This window comes from Myxocyprinus asiaticus, chromosome 46, assembly GCF_019703515.2.
Source record: "Myxocyprinus asiaticus isolate MX2 ecotype Aquarium Trade chromosome 46, UBuf_Myxa_2, whole genome shotgun sequence".
Lineage (NCBI taxonomy): Eukaryota > Metazoa > Chordata > Actinopteri > Cypriniformes > Catostomidae > Myxocyprinus > Myxocyprinus asiaticus.
Window position 1 is genome coordinate 19217501 of NC_059389.1, and position 17203 is coordinate 19234703.

The 17203-nt window shown below is 39.5% G+C and overlaps 1 protein-coding gene across 2 annotated transcripts in view; it reads right to left on the bottom strand.

The window, feature by feature from the left end:
• Positions 1-17203, bottom strand: part of tbc1d2b (TBC1 domain family, member 2B) — a 31861-nt gene that overhangs the window by 7606 nt on the left and 7052 nt on the right. For both annotated transcript variants that reach the window (XM_051689518.1, XM_051689516.1), the window contains exons 4-9: positions 12654-12826; positions 12129-12352; positions 6833-7225; positions 4929-5039; positions 4451-4647; positions 861-1355 (exon numbers count right to left, since the gene is read on the bottom strand). In XM_051689518.1, coding sequence (XP_051545478.1) covers positions 861-1355; positions 4451-4647; positions 4929-5039; positions 6833-7225; positions 12129-12352; positions 12654-12826 — 1593 coding nt within the window. The remainder of the gene's footprint in view (positions 1-860; positions 1356-4450; positions 4648-4928; positions 5040-6832; positions 7226-12128; positions 12353-12653; positions 12827-17203) is intronic.

Here is a 17203-nt window from a genome sequence, read left to right on the forward strand (position 1 = left end):
TCTGCAGGATGCAGCAGCAATAATAACAGTAATGTAAGCGCAGCGTAGTTCTAGCGGGAAGACTAGCAGCTGTATATCGTCGCACCATTAGCTAGGTAACTCCTAGCCAATCACATGTAAGCCATTGCTTTATAAGTCTGCTCATATTATCACACTGCTGTTTCAGTTGTGCTAACACGGCAACCTCCTTTATTTTGAAAGTCCAGCGCTGAGCACTCCAGGAAGTCTGTGTTTGAGTGTTTGTTTGTAGGCTATACACAGTAGTGTAATACGCTTCTCATTCAACATCTGGTAAAATGCTTGTCCTGTGCCGTTCTCAATGCATGTTATAGGTGGACCGAACTATAGATCATCTACATCTGAGATGGAGTTTGTGTGGAGCGACCACATATTGCACTGAGAAGCACATCACGAGCCTCTGCGCATTTATGTGTGTGTGTGTGTGTGTGTGTGTGTGTGTCTGTCTACAGAGCGGCGCTCATCAGTAAAGCGTGGTACCAGAGACTAATTAGCTGTGCATGCTGACTGTATATTTATTATTAAACACAGCTTTTTGCAATTCACAAAGCTTTTGGATGACTGTAAGAGCCTGAATACGAGACCATATAACTTGCACCCGATCTGGGTAAAAACGTCAGTATCGGACCCGATACCAATCCAGGTATCGGATCGGTGCCATCCCTAGTAATGTTTTGACTGTTTTGGTCTCATTTCTGTATTTACATAATTTCCTTAGTGAATCAGGTGCTAAAATAATAGATAATGCATGCAAATAATCAACACTATCAGCAGTTGCAATTCATTGTTAACGGATTCCTCCTTGCATGCTTTAGCCATATAGAGCTGTTTGGACCTGTTACCTGTTCAGGCCTTGGCAGTAGCCGATATCTGGATTCCTCCAGGAGAAAGCCAGCAGCACATTCCTGAGTTTCTGGATGCCTTCTGAGTCAGGAGAGGCATAGTGCTTGTTGTTGGGAAGTGTCCGCAAGAGATCCAGCTCAATCTGTTTGCAGGCTGGGTTGGGTTTATCACTCACCATGCACAGAAGGTTCTGGTAATAGTCTTTAGGCTGGCTGTCGCGGATCTTTTTCACATGGAAGTTCACGCACCAACTCCACACTTTGGAGCGGTGGTTATGGGGCACGCCACTTCGCATCAGCACCTTCAGCTCTGGAGATCGAGCCATCTCTCTGTTCATGGTGATGGCCAGGTAGTTGTCCCATTTTACTCTGACTGATGTCTCCTGGTCTTTTAGGGAAAGGGACTTCAGGTCCAGTGCTCTCTTTTTGGCTTCAAGTTTTTCCTCCTCATCCTCCTCTTCTGGCACGGTCTTGAAGCCATACACATCATACTCACTAAATGAGATTTAAGAAAACATTAGCTTAGGTCATATGAGGCCAATGGTTCATAAGAGTGGTTTGTGTTAATTATAGTACCCTGCCATAGATAATAAGTGTCTATACACTTACTTTAACAAGGAAGTGATATATTTCCACCTGTATTCTGCAATGTCTCGCCCATATTCTGCCAAGCTACCATGTCATATAAAGCATATATAGATATTAGAAAGATTTAAGGGTTGCATCTTAAAATGTCCCATGGCAAATTTGTGTTACATGGTGAAACTGAACTAGGCATGAGGAAAGGGCAGGGCTCAACGCTAAGAATTTTTTCGACTGGCCTGGTTGGGCCAGTGCTTCAGATTTTTACTGGCCCTGCCAAAATGTTCTCTGGCCCCAACACAAAAATGACAAATAGCTGTTTTTACCATCATGGCTTTAAAAAATATGTCCGAAGATAAATATTTTTTACATATCTTATATTTTTAATTCAATGTCCCCAGGGGCCTGGGTAGCTCAGCGAGTAAAGACGCTGACTACCACCCCTGGAGTCGCGAGTTCGAATCCAAGGAGTGCTGAGTGACTCTAGCCAGGTCTCCTAAGCAACCAAATTGGCCCGGTTTCTAGGGAGGGTAGAGTCACATGGGGTAACCTCCTCGTGGTCACTATAATGTGGTTCTCGCTCTCGGTGGGGCGTGTGGTGAGTTGTGCGTGGATGCCGTGAAGAATAGCGTGGGCCTCCAAACGCGCTACGTCTCCGCAGTAACGCGCTCAACAAGCCACGTGATAAGATGCGCGGATTGATGGTCTCAGACGCAGAGGCAACTGAGATTTGTCCTCCGTCACCCAGATTGAGGCGAGTCACTACGCCACCACGAGGACTTAGAGCGCATTGGGAATTGGGCTTACCAAATTGGGACGAAAAAGGGGAGAAAAAAAAATACAAAATACAATCACATTTATAATTTGCAAGATATGATTTATGCCTTATGTAATCCCATATAAGCGCTTTACAGATATAAATTCATAAATACATCATATTAACCTCAGCCGTCCTGCCATTTACACGTGTTTTTAAGCCAAGAGTTCTGTGGAGGAGATGATGGGTTTTCGGTCACACGTTTAGTCATGCTGTCATGTAACTTTTATCCATGTGTAGTGTTTTCACAAGAAGGATCATAGATTATTCACTGAGTTAAAGATCTGATTATTGGAGAGAACACACTTGCTACTAAATCGGTTGTGATGTGTAATATACAGTAGGAAGATATTAGGCCTAATCTATGAATTAACAATGTGTATATAACATGAAGTCAAACAACCCAAACAAGACCAACACTGACTGATATACAAACAACAAAAACACCTGTATGGTCCAGAAATGAGACATGTAACATGTGTTTTATGAGGATGATATGAAGTAGACTGTTTCAAATATTCATCTTCACCCTGCAGCTGAACAGCTCTGATAATAATAGCCTAATAGCCATAGTGATCTTGCTTCTTTTCATATCAAACACCATTATCATGTTGAATTAATGTTTACGTTTTGAAACATTACCTAATTAAATGTACACTTACATTTTGGATATTGAGCAGCTCATGATTTCCAGACACGTGTATAACTGGGGTTTAACAAAGTTTATTACGTCTCATTCGGCGCTTCATCTCTAAAGGCGAATTAATGAGAGAAAATGTGTTTGTTTTTTTACAGTGGGAATAAAACTAGCGCTCTGTCCCTTTACGAGAGCACATGTATGTTGTACGGAGAGAGATGATGATGAGACATATGCACGGAGAGACATGGATTTTCAGTCCTATAGAAGAAACTGTTGATTTCTTGTGTTCAAATGTGTGGATTACTAATTTTCACCAACATGTAAAAACAAAAAATGCGGGGATTTTGCGCACTGTGAACACGGAATGTGCGGGGATTCTTAAAGTGTTGCACAAGACATTAAATCCCACTACGAAATTCATTAAGTGGGTTTTTTTCCTGCTATTTTCTACACATTGGTAATAGCTGCTGCTAAGACACTTGGAAAAGAGCGAGGACAGTGCTAGGAGAGTGTGCTCAGAGTCTGCACGATCTTGTGCGTGCACACGACTGTGCCTTGGCGCATCAAGTATATTATGCATTTGCATGTCTTTGCGAGATAAATATACTCGCGCTCGCACCTCGGTTAGAAGACTTCGTTCGCTCCGTGTAATTTTTGTGCTCTCTCGCTTGTTGTCTGCTTGCGCTAATGTTATAAATGCAGCACTGGCTCGATCAGGCAAGTGACAGTTCTAGCAACTGGCCCGAATCTCTCTCACACTGGCCCCGGGCCATCGGGCAGTCCTTATTGTCGAGACCTGCAGGGGCACAGATTCCAGGGGGTTGGGGGGAGGTAACCCCCACAATAATCAAAAAAGCAAGTACAAACCCCCCAATATTTATACAATGATCAATGGAAACATGTAAATTCTTCACACTGTAACCCCCCCAATGTTCAAGCCAAATCTACGCCCTTGCATGAGGATATTTGTTTTCAAACTGTTTTGTGGAACATGGAAAACTGTTCATTTAGAGTTGCGTTTCAAGACCAGTAGAATGAACATGTTTGAAGATGAGATCTTTAGATACTGTAGGTTGACAATACAAAAACAAAAGTAAACACAAGTATATGCAAATGTTATGGTGGCAGGGCTGGTTTTAATATTTATTTTGTAGGCAGCGAATTTTATTTTCAATTTCAAGTAGATTGGATTTTAACAGTGGAATTTGGTACTAGACAATATGTCATTTGAAGTGGCCATTTTGTTCACATTGGATAATTTTTTTTTCTTAATTCGACATATGTTATTCAAGGTTGTTTGCACCAAAAACAGTCAGATTTTAGTTTGAACATCAATACCATTACAATAAACAAATAACCCGCATTTTGCGGCTCAATTTGTAATAACAGTCTGGGTGGACTGGGGAGGGAGCTTTGTGTTGTGAGTATATCTACATAGACTACATTTTTATTTCTTTGCCTTTAGGAAAATTGATTTTCCATCATAGGACCCCTTTATTATCAAAGCATGGGGTTTTGTGTCACTGACACAAATGGGGTTGACTGTGATACCTGACAGCGTTTGGTTTGAGTACTAGATGCTCCTGCTGGTCTGTGCTCTCCACCTGTAGTGCATCTTCTAACAGACGAGTGATGACCTCTCCGCTATGAGTTTGCTCTGAGGAGGAGCACACGGGAGTCTTTACCTCCTGAAGAAGAACCAGGTACTTACTCTCCACCTGACAAAGCTTGGCCTCCAAACTGGTGTACTGTAGATGCAGAATGGACGCAAAGAGGGACAGAAAGAGAACAGGGCGAAAGAGAGAGAGAAAAATCATTCCTCCGGAAAGAAAAACATGCACATCGACCTTGCGAAGGATAATGAAATGCTAGAAAAAAGGAAAAGGAAATGCCAACAAGGCACATAAGCAGAAACAATCTGCGAACAAAACAGCAAGGGTCATTTAAATGCAAAAAGTTACTGAAGTCACAGCTGTACTTGCATTGGAAGCATATTTGGTGAACTGTCTAATACAGAAAAAGCACAGACCTTTGCCTCAAGTGCCTTCTCTCTTGCTTCAGCATTTCTTCGCAAAACTGTCAGCTCCAGGATTTCTTTGTTCAGGAAGTTATTTTGGGATTTGTAGCCCTGAAGACTGTCCTGGAACAATGTTAAACCCACAAAGTTGAATATAAGACACTAAAAATCATGTACAGAGACCAAACAGAACCTCTAAGTATTGTTATTATGAAACAATCACTATAGCAATTAATTCGGTTCACATACTTCCTGTAACATTTTTTACATCTCTGAACATTTCACCTCTGAAAGGACAAGCAACTGAAGGACTACACAAAATCTGTATATTACTTACCATTTCTGCACAGTTTTCGAAATGTTATTGCCCCTGCACTCCATTATAGCCTAGTCGCTTACCATGCTAATATACTTAATTAAACTTGCCACTAGGGTGTGTTCACACTTGGCAGGTTTGGTTCGATTAAAACTAACTCTGGTGCGATTGCTCTGTTATTGCGGTTCATCTGAACAAGTGTGAACTCTGTTTGGTGCGCACCAAACAAGCGGACCGAGACCCCCTGAATAGAGGGTCTCGGTCCGCTTCCAAACGAACTCTGGTGCGGTTCGACAGATATATGAACGCAGCATGGACTTAAGACGTCTAAACGGACCAATAACAGGATGTGATGTCACATGATGCGACCCTAAAAATCACGTGATTTGATAACATAGAAAGAGTGGTGTACGCAAAACAAAATGAGCAGAGGGGTAACATGGAGCAATGAGGAGGTAAAGTTCCTTATTAACATTTGGTCCAGTATACTGGAAAAAACGCACAAAAATGCTCAAGTGTTCAAAATATTCAGCGATAGGTTAAGGGAAAGTGGGTCCAACGAGCACATTTAGCCCAGCAGCCAGCATTGTTTTGGATGTTCGGCAAGTTCCATCGCAAAATATACGTCATAAAAGCTGTCCAATCAGGTTGTGACCTTATCCTTATGCCTTTTGTTTTGTATCTTTAGGTTCGGTGTTGAACGTTGAAATGCCAGTGTGAACGCTAAGCGAACCAGGACTAAATGTATCATTTTCTTTTTTTGGTCTGGACCAAGAGAACTAAGAGAACCGAACTACAAGTGTGAACACACCTTAAGACAGGGCTTATAAAACTACCGTAAACTGCAGCATATAGAAAACTATTAACAAAAGAGATTTAAGACATAACCACCTGCTCTCATGACAAGTCCTAATAATTAGTACAAGATGGCGAAATCTTGACAAATTATACAAAACCTATGACTTTTATTCCCACAGAGAAAAATAAATGAACCAACAAATTACGTTATTATAATTTTTCCTAAGTTTAACCCCAAAACCAATCCTAAACCAAACCATAAAGTTCTTTACCCAAACCTAATTAAGTGTTGGATTGGAGGCTAGCTAAAATTGTATGCCTATACTGTATCGATTTGAAATTCTAAAAGTCGTACCTTTTCGTACGAGCTAAGACTGACTTACGATTTGTCTTGAGACTACTGTATGTTGACATAATATAGAGTTGACATTGAAAGATTTGAGATTTGACTGTGACTCTATGTCAGGTACTTGTGAGTCTTACACATAACGGTTGCCATTGTCAGATTTATAACACCCTGCTGGAAAAAACAAAAAAGCTAAAACCAGTAGCCTGGCCAAGCTGGTTTTCAACTGGTTTTATCTGGGAGGCAAGCTGGTCCCCCAGCTTGAACAGCTTGCCCAAAGTGGCCAAAATCCCTCTAAAACAAGCCAATCAACTTAAGCTGGTTTTAGCCATTTTTTAGCAGGGATGTTTGACCCTAAGCTCCCACCCACACTGATCATCTTCACAAACATATTCATATTTCAGATAATATAGATCAACTGATTTGGAAGTACACATATGTTTGTTCTTGTACTACCTTCAGGGTGTCCAGCTCTTGTTGCTCCCTGTTGGCAGTAGGTGAGCTGCATTCAGTGGATTGTGTTCCTCCTTCATTGGTTTGCTGGGAGAGTTTTATGATGACTTCGTCCTTGGCCTGAATGGTCTCCATGAGCATTCCCAGCTGCTCGTTTATCTCACCAACTTTGATCTTCAAAGCCTTTAACTCCTTCTGAAGACTCTCCTTCTCCAAGGCTAGCCTCTCCATGTGACCACAAAGTTCCTTGATCTGGCTGTCTCGTTCTGCCAGGGCTTTGCCTGCTTCAGTCTCATCCTGGTTTTGGTTGTGGGGCCCCACGCTACTCCGAGGTCCTGCGGATCGCCAGTCGCATTGGGAGCTACGTAGTGTTTGCTGGAGGAGACGAACCAACTCCTGGTTGTGGAGGACAAAATGGTGTATAAAACACAAGCCTTCAAGACAGTTCAGCAGACAGGAGCAACCAATTAATTACTTGCATAAACTACTCAAACACACACAGACTGATCTGGCCAAACAAACTGGTCAGTGGGTTCCTGTCTTTGTATCTGGCTAAATTACTCATTCATTGTCAGATTTGTTTGGGGGAGAAAAAAAAAAAACACTAAGGAAACTGAATAAATATGACAGACACTTGCAATGGTGGGTCATTAAACTGGGGTTCTAACAGAAATTGATCCACCATGAATGATGTCTGAACTATGAAATGGGACTGCAATACACTCATATAGCTAATACATCTAATATAGCTGTTATATTATAATATAGCAAATGAAGTGAGAAATGTATCAAGTTTGGCTGGTTCAGCCAGTTACCAACTGTGGCAGTGCAGAAGTTACAAGGAGTACTTTTAGGCAATAAAAACTAGTCAGACATTACTGACACATGCAATAAACTGCTCAGTAGGGTCCTTTTTTTGATAAAAGTATCAACATGTTATTCATATTGTTATTAAAACATAACATTTTCAGTCATTAGGTAATCTGTCTTATCACACCTTTAGTAATTAACACACAGTGGGCCTCACTTATGAAACTTTCGTAAATATGTGAGTAAATTGGGAGTAATTTATGCGTAAAATGGAGTTTTCGAAAACTTTTATACAGATTATACTTGTTTATACTTGTTTATACAGGTCAAGTAGTCCCAAAAAAGTTGCCGGGTTAATGTCTATCTTATTTAAAAGGATTCATTTCCACCTCCACTTTTTAAACACTGACAGATAATTCCAAATGATGTCCGTCATTTTGATAGATAAAACATAAGAAAACCATTTTTACCAGAGCTCCTCAAATTTCATTTGAACTATCTTTACAGTCCTTGATATGTGCGGCTTCTATATCTCCTTGCGTGTGCTTAGGAGAGAGCGCGCAAGTGGTGCAACTGAAGTGATGTGGGTGACGAAACATGTGTACCCCTGTTGACAGATTTATTTGGCTGCGTTGATAAACAGTCTTGTCTCTACAGTTTCTTGATTTGTTTAACTGCTCTTCGCAAGAATTTTGGCTTCGCTCCGTATGTGAAAATGTACACTGTAAATGTCCGCAGAGCTTTGCAGCACGGTTCCCTCATGTTTTAAAATGTTTATTTTCACTTTAGCGTAATTCCAAACATATTTAAATGCAAATACAGAGGACAGTTTGTGGCTTGATGAATTTTCCATATAACAAGCGCAACTGCAATCATGTGATCGACAAAAAGTCGTGATTTAATTGTCACCCGAACACATGAGTTTTATCACAGAGGAGCCATGAAAATGTACCTTTACAGGCATCACCCTGAGAAACAATTGCTCTCTGAGCAGGGCTTTAGTGTCACTGTGCATTTCTTATCGTGAAGGAAATTGGCAATATACAGCTTTATTAATAAGAGAGAAGTGAACAAAAAGGTGAGAGAGGGTAGTCTTCGCCCCATTATACACTGCAACAAAATACGTTTTTGATTTGTTTTTGTTTTGGCTTGTTCTCCAATATAAATATCTAAAACTCCTTTAAAACAACATACATTTACTTTAGCAGCTATACTGCAGAAGAAAATGTATTTATCTGAGAATGTTGAATATAATATTAAAAATACAAATATTTTAAAATATCTAAAAATCCTTTAAAAAAAAAGATGCATTCACCTGAGAAGCAGCATATACGATATTTAGACATGCTTTTAGAGAATAGATCTTGAATATAAGTATATTTTGTCTTTACTGCACTTGCAGAAGTATAACAAAGTGAAAAAATACACTTAAGATACACTCTCTTAAAGCAAGTCTAAATATCTTATATGTTGCTTCTCAAGTAAATGTATCTTGTTTTAATTATTTTTAGATAATTTTAAATGGAAAACAAGACAAAAACACTTGATAACAACAGGATTTTTTGCCATGAATTTCTTTTCTGAATTAAATTTAATAAAAAGTATTTTTTTCCCTTTAATTCAGTGAATGTCATTTAGAGATATTTTTAAAAGATGATTTTGTCCTCTTTATTGTTAGTAAGCACGTTTAATACAAACTTTTAAGTCGGGACACAAGCTGAATAATCAGTTATGAGTTAATGATTAATCGTTGCAATAATCGCCCGAATAGTCGAATAATCATTCTAATAATCGTTAGATTAGAAAATTATCAAAATAATCGTTAGTTGCAGCCCTACATTTAACATCAATGAGAACTGTAATAAAAGTTTTTTTTTTTTAATTTATGGAGTGCATTCACATCATAAAATATTGATTTATCAAACACTTGCATGTTCGAAAGTGAGGAACCTACAGTCATTCTATGCTTTTGCTGTCATCAGAGGTTTTTTTGTGAATTAAACTGTCCAAGAGGTCAATAAAAATGGTTTAACATCATGCTTTAGTGTAAAAAATATGTCAGTTCATGCCGACAGGAGGATGTCTACCACCATTAACATTTTCTGGTTCAGTTGAGCTGCATCGGCAGCATTATTGTAGAAACTTAGAGTAAATCAAGACTGTAACAGTGATATACTTGCAACTGGAAGAATTCTCAAATAAATTGATGGAATGCCTAAAGAAGGTCTTTGATCGAAACTCTGTGAGCCACAACAGTGCGGGGCTTTTTCTTCTTTTCTTTTCTGTTGTATTGTATACACCCCTGCCTGCAACATGTGTTATTTATAGCTTTAACAGCATTAACATTGACCATACATTATCAACTGAACGCGATATATCGTTCCCTATACAAAATCAGTGAAACCTAAATTACAGAGTTCATATCAAATGAAGAAACTCTCCAACCAGCCATTTTAGAGGTCGTTCATTTAAAAAAAAAAATCGAACATAAACTGCACCTTTCCACTAACTTTTTGCCCCATGCAAAGCAAGTCTGCTGTAAAAACGATATAAAATGTACGAAGCAGAGTCGGGAATAAACTATACTTTGAATAAATAAATGCAAGCACCAAAGAAAAGCTTTAATTTAGTATTTTGTTGAAAACGTTGTTTTTCATTACTTATTTAATTTCACTTCTATCAAAATTTAGTCATGGCAGTATGTCTAAAAGAACACAAAACATTCAGATGTCTTACACATGATTTACACATGGTTGGAAGCAGGTGTACATTTTGTTTGTACCAACTAATGTTTTGAACAAACAAAAACTTTCATGAATCCAAGAATTTATGTCTGAAAGGCTTTACGAACGATTTACCAAAGAATTAATTCTGCTCGTGTTTTATGAATGAGGTCCATTATTTGTTCAAATCCTTATGAGTACATGTGTTAATAAAATGATAAAAATGTGAAGTCAATGGTGAGCGTGAATAAAACACACTGTGTTCTTGATTACTATATGTACAGACATTATTTAGAGTTGTTAAGGCGACTGGGTGAAAAGCACAGCCAGGGGCCAGAGGGAGTTTTTATATGCACACAAACAGCAAAGTGCAAAAACAATACCCATTTTGTGGTTCTCATGGCCCTTGCTTAAGATGTGATGACACCTTTACAGAAAAGCACACAGAGCAGCAGAACAATGAAATTCAAAACTAGAGTGGCATGAAATGCTGCATCAAAGCTTACTGTTATTTCGATAAAGGACAATTAATTGAATTACAAGTATAGATGCACTCAGAGTAATCAGATTCTTTCAAAACCCACATGAACAATTTGTGTTCACCAACATGCATGGGAAATCCCCAAGTATGAAAATTACAACAGTGAATGAGGAACTATTAGCAAACTACGGAAGCCCTGAATCGCAAGGTGGAAGAAAAAAAAATAACGGTGAAAAAATTAAATAAAATAGTGTCTCAGCTCCTTCCTGAGCCTAAGTCTTATTTTTATTTTTTTTGAAGAGAAAACATTTTTTTTTTTTTTTGAAGAGAGAAAAAAAAATGTAGGAAGAGAGGAAAAAAATGTAAGACTTAGGCTCAGGAAGGAACTGAGACACTATTTTTTTTTCCACCTTGGGCTTCCGTAGCAAACAGCTCTGACAACCTGGTGAAAAATATCCGCAGGCCAACCGTTTTGGGCTGCTGCCTGCAAAGGCAGTAGGACTATATCAATAGTTTTACAACAGGGAAAAAATTTAACCAGAAATCAAATAACTGTAAGCCCACATAAAATGTCTGCTAAACCATGAGAAAATACTTCTGTTATAAAGGCTGGACGGTATGATGTATATACTGTGTGAAAGCAGAAAGATTCTGCTATACCATTAGAAATCTAAGGCTACATCCACATTAATCCGGATACATTTGAAAACAGCGTTTTCGTTTTTGAAACGCCCTCCATCCACACTGACGTTTTCAAGCTTAAATCCCCTTACTGCGCATATGAAAAATCACAGTTTCATGTGTGAGCTGAAATGCAATTGTCCTCGTGTTTCTTCTGAGTAAACTTTGCGTCACCTTTGAAGGAATGCACTGTGAAGGTTGTACAAAGTAACATAATATCAAGCCGTTTTGCACTGATGCCAGATTTATTCATTTGTTATGAATAGTCTTATCTGCTTGCTTGCCTCCATGTCACTATGATTATTAAACAACTGACATTATTACATGGTTATGTAACACATAAAACATTTAAGGTTTGAATTTCCAGCAAAAATGACGATATTGTGATACATATACCATTGCATAAAATAACTTTGGTTATAATTTTGGTCATAACACCCAATCTGATGTCATACTTGGGAATATGTGGAGAAGTTTTAAACCAGAAACATCACCAGAGAGCATAATAATATTTAACTGACGCTGGCTGCATAGAGCCCACAATAAAAATGACATTTATTGGGTTATAATCTTGAAGGATGGCCATGATTCATTCATATTGTACCTTCTGACTGGCAAGGTCCTCCCGAAGGCGGTTCTCTTGCTCTTGCAAGTGGCTGATCTCCTCCTGTTGGCTCTGAATGCGCAGCTGCAGTTCAGTGGTCTTGGTTCCGTTACATTCCACAGGCGAGCTCTCTGTGCTGCGGCCGGCTTTCCCAGAGCCCATGTGAAAGGGCCGCTTCATTCGTGAGGGGCGGATATCAAATGTAAATGCTGAGCCAATGGAGTCTGTAGACAGATGGCAATGAAGAAAAGGCCTAGGCAGTTTAATACAGTCATTTTTGTTGCATGTCCTCTTAATTGTGCACAAAGCCTAAAATAAATACACTTGGCATGAAAAACTGGCACATCACACCATTACTGACAAACCCACACAGGAAATCATTACTCTTCCATTAACAGAAAGTCCCACATTTGAAAAAAAAAAAAAAACAGAACATACCCTCTGTGGAACTGTCAATACGTCTTACAGAAAACTACACATTTCTCTAATTGGCAGAAAGGGGAAATGTTCGAACGACGATCTTACGTCTCTGAGAGTGTGATGGGCTCTCTCGGCGCTGGCCTTCAGGTGGGGGTTTGTGCTCTGGAGTGTCTCTATTTAGAGGGTCCACCATCTCCCAGTCCTCATTGCTGGATGTGTAAAACACACTGCGTCGGTTCTCTCCTAATCGGCCAGGCCGCAAGTGGGACATACTATTTCTGAATGAAGGCAGCAGAAATGGAGAAAGACATTGTCTTCACCTAATCTTAACATATAATGTAGCTTAGAGGGTTAAAGTGCTTGATATCAGAAAGAGTAACAACTCTAATGTTTTCTGTTTTTAATCTATTACCAGGCCCAGGAGGAAACTACTTTTATTTTTTTTTATTTATTTATTTTTTTACATTTTCTGCAATGGTTGATGGAGAAATATGCTGTAAAAAAAAAAAAAAAAAAAATACATGAAAGTACTACACTCTTATTGGAAGCTGACAGCATCTTAAAATTAGCCAAAATATGTCATTATTAATATTTTTATCAGAAGGTTAATTCAAAATTGTCCCATCTTAATATAGAGATTTCATTTAAACATACAGAAGTCTTGCTGTTAGTATGTTCTGGTATCACTGTTTTTAAAATCTCTCACCTGACATTTATTATTATTCTTTTATTTACATCAGGGGTCAAAGTATTCTATTCCCAGCCACTTAAATTTTAACTTGGAGCTGTTCTAGGAATTTCAGCCAGTTGTCTTTGTTTAGCTGTGCTTTCTTTGTTTTAGGCTGGCTTCAGCATTACATCATCCAAACAGATGCCTTTGAAAGTGGAGAATTCACACATGGCAACAGTCAGTGTTGGAATGGGGCAAGGTAGTTATATAAATATATCTCAGCAAAAAAAAAAATAATAAAAAAAATAAAAAATAAAATCCCTTTTTCAGGACACTGTATTTTAAAGATAATTTTGTACAAATCCAAATAACTTTACAGATCTTAATTGTAAAGGGTTTAAACAATGCTTTCCATGCTTGTTCAATGAACCATTAACAATGAATGAACATGCACCTGTGGAACGGTCATTAAGACACTAACAGCTTACAGACGGTAGGCAATTAAGGTCACAGTTGTAAAAACTTAGGACACTAAAGAGACCTTTATACTGACTCTGAAAAACACCAAAAGAAAGATGCCCAGGGTCCCTGCTCATCTGCATGAACCTGCCTTTGGCATGCTTCATGGAGGCATGAGAACCGCAGATGTGGCCAGGGCAATAAATTGCAATGTCCATATTGTGAGAGATGCCTAAGACAGCGCTACAGGGAGACAGGAAGGACAGCTGATCATCCTCGCAGTGGCAGACTATGTGTAACAACACCTGCACAGGATCAGTACATCCAAATATCACACCTGCGGGACAGGTACAGGATGGCAACAACAACTGCCTTGCGAGTTACACAAGGAATGCACAATCCCTCCATCAGTGCTCAGACTGTCTGCTATAGCCTGAGAGAGGCTGGACTGAGGGCTTGTAGGCCTGTTGTAAGGCAGGTCCTTACCAGACATCACCGGCAACAACGTCGTCTATGGGCACAAACCCACCATCGCTGGACCAGACAGGACTGGCAAAAAGTGCTCTTCACTGACGAGTCGCGGTTTTGTCTCACCAGGGGTGACTCGGACTCGCGTTTATCGTTGAAGGAATGAGCGTTACACCGAGGCCTGTACTCTGGAGCGGGATCGATTTGGAGGTGGAGGGTCCGTCATGGTCTGGGGCAGTGTGTCACAGCATCATCGGACTGAGCTTGTTGTCATTGCAGGCAATCTCAACGCTGCGCGTTACAGGGAAGACATCCTCCTCTCTCATGTGGTACCCTTCCTGCAGGCTCATCCTGACATGACCCTCCAGCATGACAATGCCACCAGCCATACTGCTTGTTGTGCGTGATTTCCTGCAAGACAGGAATGTCAGCGTTCTGCCATGGCCAGCAAAGAGCCCGGCTCTCAATCCAATTGAGCACGTCTGGGACCTGTTGGATCGGAGGGTGAGGGCTAGGGCCATTCCCCCCCAGAAGTGTCCGGGAACTTGCAAGTGCCTTGGTGGAAGAGTGGGGTAACATCTCACAGCAAGGACTGGCAAATCTGGTGCAGTCCATGAGGAGGAGATGCACTGCAGTACTTAATGCAGCTGGTGGCCACACCAGATACTGACGGTTACTTTTGATTTTGATGTCTGTGAAACTTGTTCAGTTTATGTCTTAGTTGTTGAATCTTTTTATGTTCATACAAATATTTACATGTTAAGTTTGCTGAAAATAAAAGCAGTTGAAAGTGAGAGGATGTTTCTATTTTTTTTTTTTTTTTGAGTTTATAAGATGAATTAATATACAGATGTATATGAAATTTGTTCTAAATACAGATTTAATGATAAATGTATCGGTAAAGAGTATTAAAAGTGGCAACATTTTTATTCAAAATACCCAAACCACTGGTCCAATAGACAATAATAACAAGCGCAATACATCAGCGTATCGACCCTAATTTTGAGTCTGTTGAGTCTGTTTTGTCAGGCAACCTAAAAATGTGCTTCATGTGGTAGCATCTACAACTAACTGGTTTTATTCAATTCAAAAATGATTATTTAATCTGACAAAATGAACCTGAAAAATTACTTTACACCAACAAAATTAATTTTTATTGGTTAGCTCAAGTAGATATAAATCCTTGAAGTAACAAATGCAGTTTACCACTTTTTTCCATGTATGAAATTAAAGTGTAAGATAACTTTTAATATGGATATAAATGTAACATTAATAAACAGTACAGGGTTAAATATAGAAATGATATGCTCCAGATCGAGCAGGAGCAAATTAGGGAGATTTATGTGATGGGCTATAAACAAGTTATTGTCATTTGTTCTTACATTTACATTTATTTATTTAGCAGACGCTTTTAGCGACCTACAGATGAGGAAACAAAAAAAGTAACAGTAATTTTTTATATTTATTATTAATTAATTTATTCATATTTATAAGTAATATTAATGATAATAATTATTAATTAAGGCTGTCAAAATATTACTGTGGCAGACAAGCCTCTCGTTCGTCGGTGGAGGAGGAAGCAGGAACCAGATTGACACTCAACAAGACTTTAATTACAACTTAAAACACTGAACTGGAACATAACAACATGATGACACACACACACACACACACACACACACACACACACACACACACACACAGCTCCGCGTGTGTGTGTGTCTGTGTCTGTCTCTGTGTCTGTCTCTCTGTCTCTGTGTCTGTCTCTCTGTCTGTCTCTCTGTCTGTCTCTCTCTCTCCAGCACTCCCAACTCCTCCTCTTATCTCTCTCCTGCTGTTTGGGCCGCTCAGCACCAGGTGCGCACACTCACAGCCCGGCCACGCCCTCCTCCTCGTCACATACCCCCCACTGCCTAATTCAGGCCGGGGAAAGCTCTGGACTGACTTACTCCCTTCCTGGAGGGGAGGAGCTGCCCCTTCGGCCACGTCGCCAGCTGGTTTTCCCGGCCTCCTGGGTACCTGGGTAGGACGAGGGGAGGGGAGGGGAGAGGAAAAGGGGGCGGGAGAGACAGAGGGAGAAAAAAAAAAAAAAACTCTGGTTCCCGACCATGGTCCTCGGCCAGCTGGGTAGCCTCTCGTTCGTCGGTACAGAAGGAAGCAGGAACCGGACTGACACGCCACAAGACTTTAATTACAACTTAAAACACTGAACTGGAACATAACAACATGACGACACACACACGTCTCTCTCTCTCCAGCACTCCCGACTCCTCCTCTTATCTCTCTCCCGCTGATTAGCACCAGACGCGCACACTCACAGCCCGGCCACGCCCTCCTCCTCGTCACAATTACAAATGAATTGCAACGAATCTTGTTATTTTTACACATGAACGCATTCAGTTCCAAAATTCGTTTGGACTGCACTCGTTGTGAAATGTAAGTGCATATAAAGACAGCTAGACGTAGATTTCAGAAACAGTATTATTTACTCGTCTCACTCCCACAAAAACACAGATTCCTTATTTCTTAAACTGCATCACAACGCACAGAAATGCAAATCTGCATGAAATAATATAACAATTTTCACTTGGATGTACAAGCTGTTTTTTCTACATAATGTATGTAACAGATGTTTTGCCGCTGTTGTACTCCTCATTAACATTTGTACAAATTACAATCTTTTTCTGATCATTTACAGACTGTTGCGTGTGTGTACTGAACAGTTTGTAGAAATCAAGGCTAATGGAAAGTAAATGTCTTAACAACATAAAACATATTTAAATCATTACACATGTATTAACCAGTGTTGGGTAAGTTACTCAAAATAAGCAATCCACTACAAATTACGAATTACTTATCTGAAAATGTAAAAAGATTACTGTACTGATTATTAATCAAAAAAGTAATCACATTACTAATTATTTTACTTTTAAGGCACTTTAGAAATTTCTAATTCAAAATGTCTATATTTCCTCCTCATTCATTGTTGCACACCCTTCAGCTGTCACTGAAAGGCTAACAGACGTACTGTTCATGTGAATTCATATTTTATTTTTTT